Source organism: Carlito syrichta, unplaced genomic scaffold (assembly GCF_000164805.1).
Source record: "Carlito syrichta isolate Samal-C Ts95f unplaced genomic scaffold, Tarsius_syrichta-2.0.1 Scaffold308051, whole genome shotgun sequence".
NCBI classification, from domain to species: domain Eukaryota; kingdom Metazoa; phylum Chordata; class Mammalia; order Primates; family Tarsiidae; genus Carlito; species Carlito syrichta.
Genome location: NW_007252147.1, coordinates 310,583 through 326,554, shown reverse-complemented (window position 1 = coordinate 326,554; position 15,972 = coordinate 310,583). Strand labels below are relative to the sequence as shown.

The following is a 15,972-nucleotide window of genomic DNA, read 5'->3' as shown; positions in this document are numbered from 1 at the left end:
CCGCAGCCCCGACGCCCGCGCCTCCTCGCGCTGCTGGCGCTGCTGGCGCTGGCGCCGCCGCCGGCGGCCGGGCCCGACTGCCCGTGCCGGGAGCCCGCGCTCTGCCGCCCGATCCGCCGCCGCCCCGACTTCGAGGTCAGCGCCTGTCCCCTGCCCCTCCGGGTCTGGGCCCCGAGGCCCGGAGAGAAGCGAGAGCAGGACGGAGTCCTACGGAGAGGGGGTGTGAGTGCCGGCACCCACGGGACCCCTCGTGGAGGGCCTTCCTGGGTCCGGATTCCCGTCCCTTGGCAGATGAGAAACGCGGGCGCAGAGAGGTTGAGTCACCCCTCCCAGTGTCCCAGACCCGGCAAGTCCCCAAACCCAGGCCCGACGCCTAAGGCGGGCTCCACTCATGCCCCTGCGCTGCCTCTCCCCGGGCACTCGTGCCAAAACCAGGGAGCCGGGACAGCGCGTTGCTCCAAGGGAATGAGGACTTGGTTGGCAAGCGTCTCAGGGCTCCAGCAGCTCCTTGGAAGCGGAGTGTCTGCTTTGCTTTCCTCCCCTGTCCCAGTGCGATCCCTTAAGGCGTTTCAAAACCACCCGAGGAGGGTGCTAAAAACAGGACTTTCGGTAAATTGTCCTTTTATCCGCCTTACCCTGTGTCAGGGCTTCTGACAACCTGAATCAAACATCCTTCCCGGGAGCAGCGTTGAAACCACCTGACTGCCTGGAGTTGATGACCTTAGCAGGAATGGGGCGCCCTTGGGAAGGTCCAAAGGTTTCCTCCCAAGAGCGGTCCTTCCGTGGCGATGGAAATGCGTTCTAGGCCTTAATCTAGTCCATTAACTTTGAGGTGGGGGCATTTACATGCTAGTCCAAAAGTACGGATACATAACTTAGCGGAAGGGAAAAAAAAGTGGTGAAAGTGTCCATGGAGAGGTACCTGCCTAGTGTGGGAACCTGACCAAGCTCTTGTTAAAAAAAATAATAATAAGACAAATTAAAATAACCTTGTTTATTTGAGCAAAGAACGGTTTATGAATTGTCAGCATTCAAAGCAGAAGAGTGTCAGACGTGTGTGCTTTTAGCAGCATGCACAGTGGGCTTTTACAGGCTGAAGGCAAAAGCAAAGTGAAATAATTACTTGATCTAGCTGTGGTGAGGTCTTATTTAGATACGACCTGGCGGAGTTTCTAGTTAGAGGTGAGATGGTAGTTTCTGATAGACTGAATTTATGTTTCGTGTGACTGTTTACGTTGGCCTGTACTTTGCTTAAGTAGCCATTCAAGGCCCTAGAGTTTTAGTTTAATGGCTCCTCTAATAAAAAGTTTTTAACAATTCAGTTTATTGTAGCACCCCATACTTAATGGAAGAGGCAGAAATTGTGGCATTTTGAAAATCAGTCATACAAAGAAGCGAAATTATGCTTTGTATGCTCCTGGTAAGTGGTCTTTTTCTGTACTGGCCTTTTCTATGTTTTTCAAACACAAAGACGACTATGTCATTTTCTTCCTTTATATATTCAATTGGTTCATCCAGCTTTTTAAAAATTTTCTATTATGTCACAGGCTCTCAGTATTTTTTTAACAAATTAAATCTTAATTACCAGAATTAAAATAGCAGAAAAATAAGTTATGTATGCATGGTAAATCCTGAAAATTTAAAAAATAGAGAAAATTAAGTGTGTTTAATTTGTATAGTAGTACCCTGACTCCCTCTCCCATTTATTCGCCTCACCGTGGCCCAGTGATCTCTCTCTCTCTCTCTCTCTCTTTTTTTTTTGAGTTGGAGTCTCACTCTGTCGCTCAGGCTGGAGTGCAGTGGCACACTCATAGCCACTGCAGCCTCTAACTGCTGGGCTCAGGCGATCCTTCTGCCTCAGTCTTCCAAGTAGCTGGAAATACAGGCATGCGCTACCATCCCGGCTAATTTTTTGATTGATTGTAGAGATGAGGTCTTGAACCCCTGGGGCTCAGGCAGTCCTCTCACCATGGCCTTCCAAAGTGCTGGAATTATGGGTGTGAGCCACCATGCTGGGGTGATCTCTCTTTATTAATGCAAATCCTATCCCCCACCCTGCTGAAAACTCTAAGGTCTTCCCATTGATCCCAAGATATGAGGGGCAACCCCATAAAAATCAGAATTATTTTTTGGAGAACAGGTCCCTTGCAGTACATGCATCCACCCGTAGGTAAGTGTTCTAGAAACCCATCAGCTTCAGTGTACCAGCTAGCATTGTCGTGAGAGGCTGCGTTCGGCTTCGGTGTTTTGTCTTGTTGGTTTTTTTTGAGATTCAACGTGTTTGTCTATTTGACGATGCGTGATTTACCAGTGCACCTGCCCACACTGTGTTGCGTGTTCAGCAGTTTTTGACCAAAAATGACATGACCCCCGGCCCCACCCACCCAATCCACTTGATCTTGCCTAAGTGACTTCTTCTGTCTGTTTCCCCTGATGAAAAAAATCCCCAAAGGGAAATGTTTTGCTGATGCAGAAGAGGTGAAACAAAGAATGGCAGGAGCACTAAAAGGCATCAAAACAGACGAGTTCAAAAACTGTTTTCAGCAGTGCAAAAAGTGTCTCGATAGGCGTATTGCATCAAATGGAGAGTACTTTGAAGGTGACTGAAGTTTAAACACGGAAAAATAGATACACAATATTCTATAAATAAATTCTGGGGATTTGGGGGTCCTCCCTTGTAAAAGAGAAACTCCTCAGTTGTTCTCCGGTCCTACTTGATTGTGCCACTTCCTGCCTTCCTAGTTTTATCCAATCCCACATTCCTTTAGGAATTCTTTGTTGCAGCCACACTGACCTCTCAGTTTCGGAAGCTCAGGATTCTCCTGAGGCATGAGGACCTTTTGGCTTTTTCTTCCCTCTGTGGAGAACACTCTTTTACCCTAAGGTACCCCTCCTCTGTCACTCCACAGATCTCAGCCCTCTCCTGAAGTGTGTAGTCCTCAGAGAAGTCTTCCAGCCCCACCTGGTTTGCAGGCCCGCTTCGTATGCTGGCACAGACCCCTATTCCCTTACAGGTTAGGGTTAGGGTTAGTACTTAATACTCTTGTGATTAAATGATGAACTCCCTGATGGACCTGGTCTCTTTTCTTAACCTCAGTATCCCTAGTGCCCCTTGTTTATCTTACTGGAATTCAGTAACTGCCAAATCAGTGAATTAATACCTTGGAATAAAATAAAAATGATCGACGAAACTTCTGTGCTTCTAGAATTATCTGTGGGGGGAAAAAATACCAGAGAAGCATAGCATCAGCAGCCTAAGGGTCTGACCTGGGTAAGAAGTTAACTTCACCAAAAAACACATGGTCAAAGCAGCATCTCGCTGTGTCTGCAGCCACAGGAAGTTGGGTCTTATCAAACACACGGCTTTCTGCCTTATTCGTGCAGTTAGTCACCAGGTGCTGCTGGTTTTACTTCCTTGGAATCTCCCACGTCTGCTCAAGTATCTCCACTGTCACACAGTTTCATCGAGGTCCTCATCATCCCTTGCCTGCATTCCCTCTTCTGCCTCCAGTTTCGGCCTCTCTCTGATCCATCTTCCACTGTAGTGGAAAGGATTTTCCTAAAATGCATACCTCCTCCTTTTAAAAATGCTTTCATCCTCTCCCTTTCCCTTAGAATAAATATCATAGTACTAACTTCTCAACGGGAAATACAAGGTCCTTCATGATCTAACCCCGGCCTGCCACTCTCTGGTTCTTCACTGCACTGTCTTGATGCAGATTCAAGGCGTCACCACACCGAACATTTAGTTACGGAGCCACCATGCTCTCTCTGTCTGCACTTTCCCCTGTTTCTTCCTGGTCCACTCCTCCACACATTCCATGCCTGGCTAATTACCGCTGCCACCAATTGTATTGGGACCCCAAGTCTTTCTTTTCTTTCTTTTTTTCTTTTCTCCAGTCGGAGTCTCACTGTCGCCCAGGCTAGAGTGTAGTGGCACACTCATGGCCACCACAGCATCAACCTGCTGGGCTCTGCCAATCCTTCTGCCTCAAGTAGCTGGAACTATAGAAGCACACCACCACGTCCAGCTAGTTTTTGTGATTTATTGTAGAGATGAGGTCCCACCAAATTACCCGGGCTGGTCTCAAACCCTTGGGCTCAGGCCATCCACTCATCTCAGCCTCCCAAAGTGCTGGGATTACAGGCTGAGCCACCGAGCCCAGCCCCCATGTCTTTCTTACTGTTGTACCCTCAGTGTCCACCATAGTGCTTGGTGTATGATGGTGTTTGCTTAATGTTGTTTTGGACGGTCAGCATGGTTCTCTTGGTTTAAATCATGGTGCTTATCCTTGTTCTGGCAGGTCTTTGTATTTGATGTTGGACAGAAAACTTGGAAATCTTATGATTGGTCACAGATTACAACCGTGGCTGTTTTTGGAAAATATGACTCAGAACTTATGTGCTATGCTCATTCAAAAGGAGCCAGAGTAGTACTTAAAGGTATGTTTTTACCAGATATGTGTGTCTAGCCAATTGGGAACTATATCTGTATCACTTGCTATCATCCTGGCTTTCCAAAACAAAATTTCCTTCTCATGTTTATCTGTTTTTTTAGGATCTTAAAATTAATCTTAGATACCATATATAGTTCAATTTACAAATACAGATATTTTAAAAATAATTAAATAGACCACTGAATGATTTTGAACAAAACGTGACTGCCTAATTAGCATTATAACTTTTACTTGGTCATAGTCCACAATTTCTGCTTCTAATTTGAGAATGATTTTTACTAATCATTCATAATGGTTATTTGGGAGATTAGTGAGTAATGGCTTTCTATTATTTTGATATTTTTTATATAGTCTTCATTTGGAAAACTTAAATTAGGGGGCATAGTCTTCCGAAACAATGAAATGTTTTAGACATTTATTTGATCTCTTTCGTGTAGGTTTGTGAAATAAATGTCATTAATCTGTGAAAAGCATATATGTATAAAAGATGTATGCTTCTTTCATAGGAGATGTGTCCTTAAAGGATATCATTGATCCTACGTTCAGAGCATCCTGGATAGCTCAAAAACTTGATTTGGCCAAGACACAACATATGGATGGAATTAATATAGACATTGAGCAAGAAGTTAATTGTTCATCACCTGAATATGATGCATTAACTGCTTTAGTCAAAGAAACCACAGACTCTTTCCATCGTGAAATTGAGGGATCACAGGTAAAAATTCATTTATTTTTTAGAAACCTCATATTTTCCCTATCAAAATGTGTTCATGAGGGTATGACAAATATAATCTTAGTTTTATGGTAATGAAACAGGAAAGAATTTCAGCATGTATTTTCTTAAACATTTTTCTGAAACTTTTGATGTTCTTAAGGAATTTTAAGGTGCTAAATCTGTTCTCTCTCCACATCAAAATACCATACTGGGATGACCCCACTACTTGCCTTGTGGCAGAATTACAAGTATTGGGCACAGCAGCCGGCGAGAACCAGGAAGGGCCTAACTGGCTTTCATTATGTGGGACAGAAACAGCCCGAGAGTCCAGAGAATTCCAGGAACGTGTCTCCCTTGCTCCCTAGTCTCTTAATTACTCGCAAAGCACCCGAGGCCCCATAAGGCTCAAGAACTAACTCCACAGGCTTTGTGGAGCTGTGGCAAAAGGCACTGTGTGTCCCTACTTCCATAAGGAGCATAAGCAGTGCAGAGAGTCACGGCACAAGGCATGTTGCCAGGCATTGACGGGGAACAAAGGATAGGGCAGCCCCAGACCAGACCTGGCCACGTAGCAAGATAACCGGGGGTCTTACAGTAAACACACATACACACACACACACACACACACACACACACACACACACACACACACACACACATGCGTACTGGAGACTTTCAGAAATTATTGTTCAGAAGGTTTTGGGTGAGTTCAGAGTCCATAATTTTTTTAAAAGTTTTATAGGTAATTATGGTTAAGAACTACTAGGCTAGATTTTTGAAAACAGGGCCACCTTCTTGTCTGGCACAATACAGTGCTTAAAAAGTGTTTATTGAAAAAAGGAATGATTCTTGACTTTAAAAAATGTTTAAACTGGTTAAGTAGGATATATATTGATTCCAGTTTAGGGCATTATAAGTACTACAAACTAGTGTTTTATAAACCTGTCTCAAAGTCACCTAGGAGTGCTTGTTTATAATATCCTGAGATTTATTTAGTAGGTCTGGGATACAACCTAGGGAACTGTATTTTTACCACGTGTTCTAGGTGATTCTGCTACAGTTGGTCATCATGAATTTGAGAATTACTGGTAAGATAATAAGTTCTATAAGGATTGACATGTCTATGGTTTCATGCAAGCAGGGAAGATCTGCCAGAATAGAGTTCAACATTTCAGATGAGTACAATTTAGATCAAGAATAGAAAATACTAGCTGGATGCAGTGGCTCACACCTATAATTCTAGCACTTTAGGGAGGCTGAGGTAGGGGTATTGCTTGAGCCTAGGCACTTTGAGACCAATCTAGGCAACATAGTGAGACTTTGTCTCTTTGTGTGTGTGTGTGTGTATGTTGGAGTCTCACTTCGTCGCCCAGGCTGGAGTGCAGTGGCATGCTCATGGCCACCCCAGCATCGACCTGCTGGGCTCCAGCGATCCTTCCGCCTCAGCCTTCTAAGTAGCCGGAACTACAGATGTGTGCTACCATGGCTGGCTAGTTTTTTGATTTAGTGTAGAGATGAGGTCTCACCATTTTGCCCAGGCTGGTCTCAAACCCATGGGTTCAGGCAATCCTCTCTCCTCAGCCTCCCCAAGTGCTGAGATTACAGGCTTGAGACACCACGCTTGGCTATGAGACCTTGTCTCTACAAAAACAAAAATCAAAATCAAAAAACTAGCTGGGCATGGTAGCATGTACCTGTCGTTCCAGCTACTTGGGAGGCTGAGGAGGGAGGATCACTTGAGCCTGGGAGGCTGAGGATCGTGCCACTATACTCCAGCCTGGGCAACAGAATGAAACCCCAACTCAAAAGTCAAACAGCCAAAAAGGCAAACACCTGGCATACAGGCCACCCATATCCCCCTCTTCCTCCTAAATTTTGACTGCAGAAACTTTTCCTTTATTCACTAGATAGTTGTTACTAATAGGTTAGAATTGACGTCTGGGATATGTGAGAAACAACCTACTTGCCAATTTCACTTAAGTGAAACGGCAGGGCAGGGAGGAAGATGTCGAGTGAAGACCCTGCAGCAGGAATATTGATTTCCACGTTTGACAGGTGATTAGAACAATCTGGGCTACTATGTTAAATTCATGTTAGGTGAATTAGTGGGAGGTACAGTTGCAAAGGTAGGCCAGATTGTGGAAGATCTAGAATGTCAGACTCACGAGTATGCATTTTATTCTGTATGTAATGGGTTACACGTGTAGAATCGTGTTTTGGGAGACTATTCTGTAGTAGTTCATAAAACTAGAGGAGAAGGGAACACCCATAAGGACGAATTCAACAATCTAGAGATTTAGTTTAGACTGGGATGACGGCATAACCCTAAGCCAGCAAGTGTTCCATAAATACTTATTAAATGGATTAATGAATGGAAAGGGAGGAGCAGAACAGCTGTGAGAGACTACCCAAAGGAAAATGTGAGATTCAATTTGGGTAGCAAGGGAAGAAGAAAGAGTCAGAAAATGGCCCAAAGGTTCTTAAACTAGTAACCAGCAAAAAATAACTATAATAGCGAATCTGTAGGGGGAAATACGTTTTGGGGATAAGATGATGACTGTAGTTTGCAGAATTGTGATCATAGAATTAAGAGCTAGAAGTAAATGACCTTGGAGAGTTCTTTCTACACCTTTATTTTTACAAGTGGGAAAACAGATTCCAATGCTGTAAGTGACTAAGCAGTGAAACTGACATAGTTATAACAAAGCCAAGACTAGAACCCAAGTCTAGTCTGTCTAGTCATTGTCTAAAATACTAATACTACCTTCTCAAAAATATGAGATTAAGTATGACAGGAAACCCAGGTGAATACAAAATTAATGCTAAGGAGAGAGGTAAGAACTTACAAAATGGATGTGAAATTTACCTGCTTAGATGTAATCATTTATTTTCTCTATTACTATATCTCCCATTTTGTAATAGGGGGCAGTATAAAGTGAGGTCCAATATGTAACAATTTTACTTCATAACCTATTTTGCTGGAGAGCTATTGGGGAAAGTTTACCCTCATAAAGCAGAGCTTCCTTTAGTGCTAATCCTCAGAGAATTATAGAGAGAACTTTGAGGAAGACCTAGAATGAGCTTTGCTAGAAATAAATTGACCAATGTATAAAAATTTTACCTAAAGTATCTCAATTCTTAAAATAATTTATCAGTAAGTGTTTATTGAGTGTCTAGTTAAGAGGGAAAAAAAACAACCTCAATGATGTTTTAGAGCATTTGTATACATATAAAATAAGGCTAATTGTTATTTGGTTAAGGCAATAAACAAAGAGATTCATTCTTTGATCTGGCTGGCTCACCATTCAACATTAAAGATAATATAATTTTCAACTTTTATTTGAATATTTTCATAAAATAAGATCATTTAAATGGTTTATTCAACATTTTGAGTTTACTAATCCATACCTGTGGGCCATAAAATACCAGCTAAACCTGCCATGTAATGTAATCATGAATCAGGGTCTCAAACTCACAACCCATTCAGGTTGGACCAGCAGGTGTTATATCTAGCCTGTACAATATTTTTAAATTTTGCATTTGAATTCTTTTAGTGCCTTTCCTCTCCAGTTACTCGGGGACACTGGCACACCCTGCTGTCATTACACTTGCTTCTTTCAATCAGTTCAGTTACCACCCTGGCCTCTCAAGACATGAGTTTGAAGCCCGTCTTATATATAGTGTCCTGTGCCTGGATTTATGCCCAAATATATGTTTGAGTCAGTCAAATGTAAGCAAAAAATATATTTCTTAGAACTGTTCCTGTTCTATACATGTCAAATCCTACATTCATATGCTGTAAGCAGTCACTTTTTCTTAGATGGTATAAGTTAAGAAAATAAATGATCAAAACCAATCTGTCATAGTATGCATATATGACTCTGTTATATAAAATACTTTCTTTTTTCCCTCACAGGTAACCTTTGATGTAGCTTGGTCTCCAAAGAACATAGACAGAAGGTGCTATAATTATACTGGAATTGCAGATGCTTGTGACTTTCTCTTTGTGATGTCTTATGATGAACAAAGTCAGATCTGGTCAGAATGTATTGCAGCAGCCAATGCTCCCTATAATGAGACATTAACTGGTAAGAATCCAAAAATGAGAACTTATTAGCAATATTAATTCCAGAAGTTCAACTATTAAGATGTCTTTTAGTGTTTCTAAGTTTCTTGCATACGTTTTTCATTTGTAAAGCTTGCTTGAAACATATAAAAATCACTTCATTTGGTTGGGAAACCTTTAAAATATACAAAAAGTTTTAAAGCTTTCGCTTAATTCTTCTGACAACCTTGTGGGATAGGTATATTATTATTAACTCTCTATTGTAGGTCAGATAAAAGAAGTTAAGATCTCATGGTTGCACAGCTATTAAATATAATATTACATAGTTAGAACTCAATCAGGTATTCTAATTTCAAGTCCAATCCTCTTATCATGAAGTTATATGAAGAAGGTTGTTGCTTATCTAGAATCTGGCAGGGTATTTTGGTTGAAATAACCAATGTGAGATAATTCATTGGCAAAGATAGCTATGGTGTGGGTACCTACATCATATAATTAATAGGATTGCTTTAATTTATTTAATAATCTGTGATATATTAAAAATTGGGCTCCTGTTAGAATTTGAATACCTCTGACCTGTCACTCATATCATGTGGCCTCTACATTATTCTCTTCAAAGTTTGGATTGGTTTATATGCCATCAGCCAACTGAATTAAAGATTACGTGCTATCTTTTGAACGCAACTGAAATTTTCGGTATAGTGTCAACTTAGTTGTTGATTAATTAATATGATTTTTTTTCTTTTTCATGCAGAGGTAAAATCTTAGAACTTGGCTTTATTTTATCATGCCCTAATTGTTTGGATAGAATAGCCTGATCGCAAACATATACTACTTAAATTTGAAAGATAATTTCATTCTGTTAAAATTACAAGGTAATTGTTTAATTCAGGGTTCCCAAACCGTGTTTCATGAAAGAGATGATAATTGTGTTCTATCAATAAAAGGTTCAAGCTGTGCATAATGGCATATGCCTGTAGTCCCAGCTACTCGGGAGACTGAGGTGGGAGCATTGCAAGAGGCCAGGAGTTCAAAGCCAGTCTGAGTAACATTTAGAGACCTTATCTCTAAAAAATAAAAATTAATAAAAATAAAAGGTTAATTATCAAATATGTTTGGGAAATGATGCATACCCCACCCCTCTTTTGGATATTTAACAGTGTATAATAACATTAAATGCTCTGACAAGCAATAGGCTTATTTAACTCAACCTTCTGTATAATCTGGGAGTATCTCAGTGGAAACATGTTTTGCAGCATTGACCAAGATAAAGATTGATAGTACCCAGAATTTGTTCATTTTTCTCTTCGTTTCCTCTAACTACAGATGATCTACTTACAGAATAAGAGGGAGGTACATTTCTTATTTCCAACTATCATTAATACATACAGAATATTTGTAAAACATAGAACATTTGTACTTTCTATAAGAAATTCTGAGACCATCACTGCTAGGAAGTTAAGACTTATATAGAACATTTGTGAAACTTTAGAATCTAGAATATCAAATATATCATGTCTTAGATAGATCATGTCTTAATAGACATAGTTAGTGTGCTCTCCTGAAATGTGTCATTCTTCCTAGATTTTGTGAACTTTTTGTTTCAATATGGTCTTAATTGTTTTGAATGTTTTCTTTTATTCAGAAAGAAATGGTTTAGAAAGCAAGATCTGGAATTTGTAGTTCTTAAGGGATAAGATTTATAATATCATATTAGAGAAAGACTATCAATATTTTGCATAAATGTACCTGTTTTACAAACCCAGATTCTAGCAATTGTGTAGCTTGTATGAACACATTAACAGACACATGAAGAGAAACAATGATGCTTTTTCTATTCCTACTTGACTAGGATATAATGACTACATCAAGATGGGCATTAGCCCTAAGAAACTTGTCATGGGTGTTCCCTGGTATGGTTATGATTATACCTGCCTGAATCTCTCTGAGGTAAGACCGGGTCGTTCATTATATAATTTCTCTTCTCTATTATATTTTTTAGAACCTCTTTTGTTTTCACTAGGAATATATAAACTTTATTTAGAATTTCTGAAATATAGTTTGAGATTTCAAAATTATTTATGTTTATTTAATCCCCAAAAGCTTCTGATTATCGTGCATTTTCACTGAATAATGAAATTTCTTTTAACCCTCATCAGTATATTTAGGTTATCTATTTATAGCACATGTTGTATTTCTAACATGTTGTTTTTATTTTTTGACTGGGCTTTTAAGATTTACTTAATTGGTCATCCATAACATGAACATTTTTGCATTCCTAGGATCATGTTTGTACCATTGCCAAAGTCCCTTTCCGGGGGGCTCCCTGCAGTGACGCTGCTGGACGTCAGGTGCCCTATCAGCTGATCATGAAGCAGATAAATAGTTCTATTTCTGGAAGCCAATGGGATAAACATCAGCAGGCTCCTTATTATAACTATAAAGTAAGACTCTTCATAAGTCAGAGCATTTATTCCATTAGTTTTCATAATTGTTTGTTTTCATAATTAGGCATTTGATATTAAGAATTTCTGTCAGTTTTCTCTTTGGGCTTAACATATAGGCTGCTCTTTATATGAGTAAACTTGAATCTGCGTAATCAGGAACTTTAGTTCCCTGGTGAGCAATTCTAATAGTGAAACTACCCTGCTTGGGCCACTTCTCACTTTAGATGATGCCGTAAAAATGTGCATATCACAAATAGGATTGCCTTCATAGCTGACAATTATGTCATGGTGACTGTTGATTCTGAAAGGCCTATGGGCCCAAATAGGTCACCACCTCTAAAAGCCTCTATTTCAAAGTGGCCTAAAGATTCTGGATGAGACTCTTACCTAGGGAGGAATGGGCTGAGAACAGGAGATGTGTTATCATTCACTACGATGGGAAAGTTGTATTATCTTAAATTTATTTCACAATTAAAACAAATTATAAGCAATGTTAAAAATTAGAGATAAAAAGACTACACAAAAGAGACCTGAAGAAGTATAGTACATGATTAGTAATTCTGTCAGGTAGTGTTTAAATAAATAGGAGTTCCTATACCAAAGTGGCAAAGAAAAGTTATAGTTTTATAATTTACCTTTAGCTTAATAAAAGTTTTTTTATACCTCAAAATCTAAGTACAAGTTAGCTTTGAATTTACTTTGGATTATGTTACTTTTATTTTATTTTATTTTATTTTTTTCAGTCAGAGTCTTACTTTGTTGCCCAGGCTGGAGTGTAGTGGCACAATCATGGCTACCACAGCCTTGACCTGCTAGGCTCAGGCAATCCTTCCACCTCAGTCTTCCAAGTAGATGGGACTACAGGTGTGCGCCACCATGCCTGGCTAATCTTTTAATTTATTGTAAAGACAAGGTCTCACCATGTTGCCCAGGTTGGTCTTGAACTCCTGGACTCAGGCAGTCCTCTTTCCTAGGCCTCCGAAAGTACTGAGATTACAGGTGTGAGCCACCACGCCTGGTCTAAAGTGTATTTCTTAAATAATGAGAATGAAAAGTCAAAATTACACCTTGATCCATGGACTGCAGAATGTGTTAGCATGAAAAAACAACATTTCTCCTCTTTGTGTTCTCCATCAAAGCTCTTGGGTGACTAGGTGCATTGTCAATGAACAGTAATATTTTGAAAGAAATCTTTTTTTTTCTGAGCAGTGGGTTGCAGCAGTGGGCTGAGAATACTCAGCAAACAGCTGTGCTGTCAGCCAAGCTTGGTTGTTCCATGTGTAGAACAGAGTCCATGTAACATAATTCTTCAGGGCCCTAGGCTTTTCTAAATTGCATATGAGCATTGGCTTCAACTTAAGGTCACCAGCTGCATTAGTCTCTAATAAGAGAATCAGCCTATACTTTGGCTTTAAAGCTCAAAACACGGATTTCTCTCTAACTAGGAAAGTTGCAGATAGTGTCTTCTTCCAATAGAAGGCTGTTTTGTGTACACTGAAAATCTGTTTAGGGGAGTCACCCTTGTCAATACTCTCAGCAGATCGTTACTGGCATTAAATCAGAATTGACTTAAAAAGTTTCCTAGTATATAAAAATAAGTGAATGGTTTTTACTCACAAGCCTTTCTTTTTTTTTTTTTGAGTTGGTGTCTCACTCTGTCACCCATGCAATGGCACACTCATGGCCACTGCAGCCTCGACCTGCTGGGCTCAGGTGATCCTTCCATCTCAGCCTTCCAAGTAGCTGGAACCACAGGCATGCACCACCACGCCTGGCTAAGTTTTTGATTTATTGTAGAGATGAGGTCTCGCCAAGTTGCCCAGGCTAGTCTCAAACCCGTGGACTCAGGCAATCCTCTCGCCTCCACCTCCCAAAGTGCTGGGATTACAAGTGTGAACCACCACTTCCTGCCTCTATTTTTACCTCTTCTCTGTTTCCCCTTTGTTTCCCCTTTTGACTCCTGACACAGAGTGTGTCAGTACTAGACAGAGGCAGATGATGCTGGGTGGAAGGGACTGTTCAGGGCAGAAGATAAGCATAAGGCCAGAGTCTACTTTATGGCTCTTAATCAGGTGTGTACTAAGTTACCCAAGAAGTCCAGACCTAACAGGATTTTACAATTAATTCTGTAAGACTTAGAAAAGGAGGTACTTCCTCCTCCATTGCCATTGCCTTTTGATTTGGCTGATTAATCCTAAACAAACCATCTATTGCGCTCCTAGCTAGGCGTGCTTTCAGGAACTATAGGGAATCGAAAAAAGTATATAAACTGGTTTTAGAAGAGCTAGTGTGGTGGCTCACACCTGTAACCCCAGCACTTTGGGAGGCTGAGGAAGGAGGATTGCTTGAGGCTGGGAGTTGGATACCAGCCTAGGCAATATAGTGAGACCTTGTCTCTATAAAAACTCAAAAAATTAACTGGGAGTGGTGGCATGTGTTCCTGAAGTACCAGCTACTTGGGAGGCTGAGGTGGGAGGATTGCCTGAGCCTGGGAGGTCGAGGCTGCTGTGAGCTGTGATCGTGCCACGTACTCCAACCTGAACAACAGAGTAAGACCCGCAACTCCAAAAAAAAAAAGAATTACCTAATGAAAATGCAAAACAAACAAATATATGTCCTACACCCAACACTGGGGAATTATAATTCAATGAGTTTCAAGTGGTGTAGGGTCCAGGAATCTGTATTTTTTAAAGTTGCACAAGTGATTCACATTTACAAATGTACATCTTGGCTGATAGTCATTGGATCGGGGTAAGAAAAAATTCTCAGAACTTTAGAAGGACCTTAAGTAGAATATATTAGTAGACTCCTCTGTGTAGTCTTTGCTATTGTTAAAAGTGTCATAAGCAATAATATCTAGAAAATAGATGCTCCTTAATTTATGATTGGGTCATGTCCTGATAAAACTATAAAAATATTATATGTCAAAAATATATTAGATATCCTTATAAAACCATTGCAAAGTCTAAAAATTTTAAGTTGAACCACTGTAAGTCGAGACTGCCTGTATCAAATACAGGACCATGGAACAATTGAGTGGGGAAATATTATATTTTGCCCTGAAATGTGTATTATTCCATTGTATCCTTTTTGAATCTTTAGATTAGAAAATATAGTTTATTTAAAAGTAATTTAGAGAGAGAGAAAGAGAAGATTCACCTCCCCAAGGTAGAAGAGGAGGCCAAAGCTAGGAATCATTCAACTTAAGAAATTTTTTCCCTCTTACTGTACTGAATACTTTAACTGTTCATTTTAATTCATTTGCACAGGACCCTGCGGGCCATTTTCACCAAGTGTGGTATGATAACCCTCAGAGCATTTCTTTAAAGGCAGCATATATACACATCTACGGCTTGCGGGGCATTGGCATGTGGAATGCCAATTGTCTTGACTACTCTGGAGAGACTGTGGCCAAACAGCAAACTGAAGAAATGTGGAAAGTCTTAAAGCCAGAGCTGCTCAGAGATCAACATCTTTTGTCAAACTATTAAGATGCAGAAAAATGATCTATATACATAGCTCTGGTTTCGGGAAGATATTAAAAAAGGATGCATTTTGGTCATGTTGCCGTATATGTTAGTTATTAGTATACTCAAAAAAGCAGACAAGGAATAAAAAAAGCTTTGAATGTTTGAATTTGAAAAATACATATTTCTACCTTCAGTATCCAGGAACATGAAGGCAAGAAACAAGTCAACTTAGGCTATTAAGTACTTTTCTATGAGATATTTCAACATACTAATTTAATTAGCAGAAAGGCTTTCAGAATTTTATTATGCCAAATTTCCTCCATTACATTAACATATATGCTTACAAATCAGTGCTAATTTTAAATATATGTATAATTTGAAGTGGTAATTGTTCACTTAGAATTTTTTTAAACCTAGCCTTTGAGAAGTAGTTTGTGTTATACTTTCTTTTTCATTTTTTTTACACTTAAAATCTGCAATTTAGTGTCTCCTCCTTTAGTTAATCAAACTGATGAAAATAATCTTTTTGCTTCCTGACTCCATATAGTACTCATGTTCTTGAGGTACCTAGACGAAACCTCTAGGGAGTAAGAATTTTAAAAGAATACAAGAGTTTAAATGTACTTACAAGATACAAGAAGATAACTTAGTAGTATTTTGAATTAACCAGGTGCAGTGGCTCACACTTGTATTCCCAGCACTTTGGGAGGCAAAGGCAAGAGAATTGCCTGAGCCCAGGGGCTCGAGACCAGCCTGGACAACTTGGTGAGACCTTGTCTCTACAATAAAATAAAAAAATTAGCCAGGCGTGGTGGCG

At 40.0% G+C, this 15,972-nt stretch overlaps 1 protein-coding gene across 1 annotated transcript; it reads left to right on the top strand.

Moving 5' to 3' along the window:
• Positions 1–15: 15 nt before the first annotated feature.
• Positions 16–15,334, top strand: CTBS (chitobiase). The gene is made up of 7 exons (XM_008064791.2): positions 16–135; positions 4,305–4,443; positions 4,964–5,172; positions 9,089–9,260; positions 11,091–11,188; positions 11,521–11,682; positions 14,955–15,334. Exons 2-7 carry the CDS (start codon positions 4,401–4,403, stop codon positions 15,174–15,176), a joined length of 906 nt encoding a protein of 301 aa, XP_008062982.1. The 5' UTR covers positions 16–135; positions 4,305–4,400; the 3' UTR covers positions 15,177–15,334.
• The last annotated feature ends 638 nt before the right edge of the window (positions 15,335–15,972 follow it).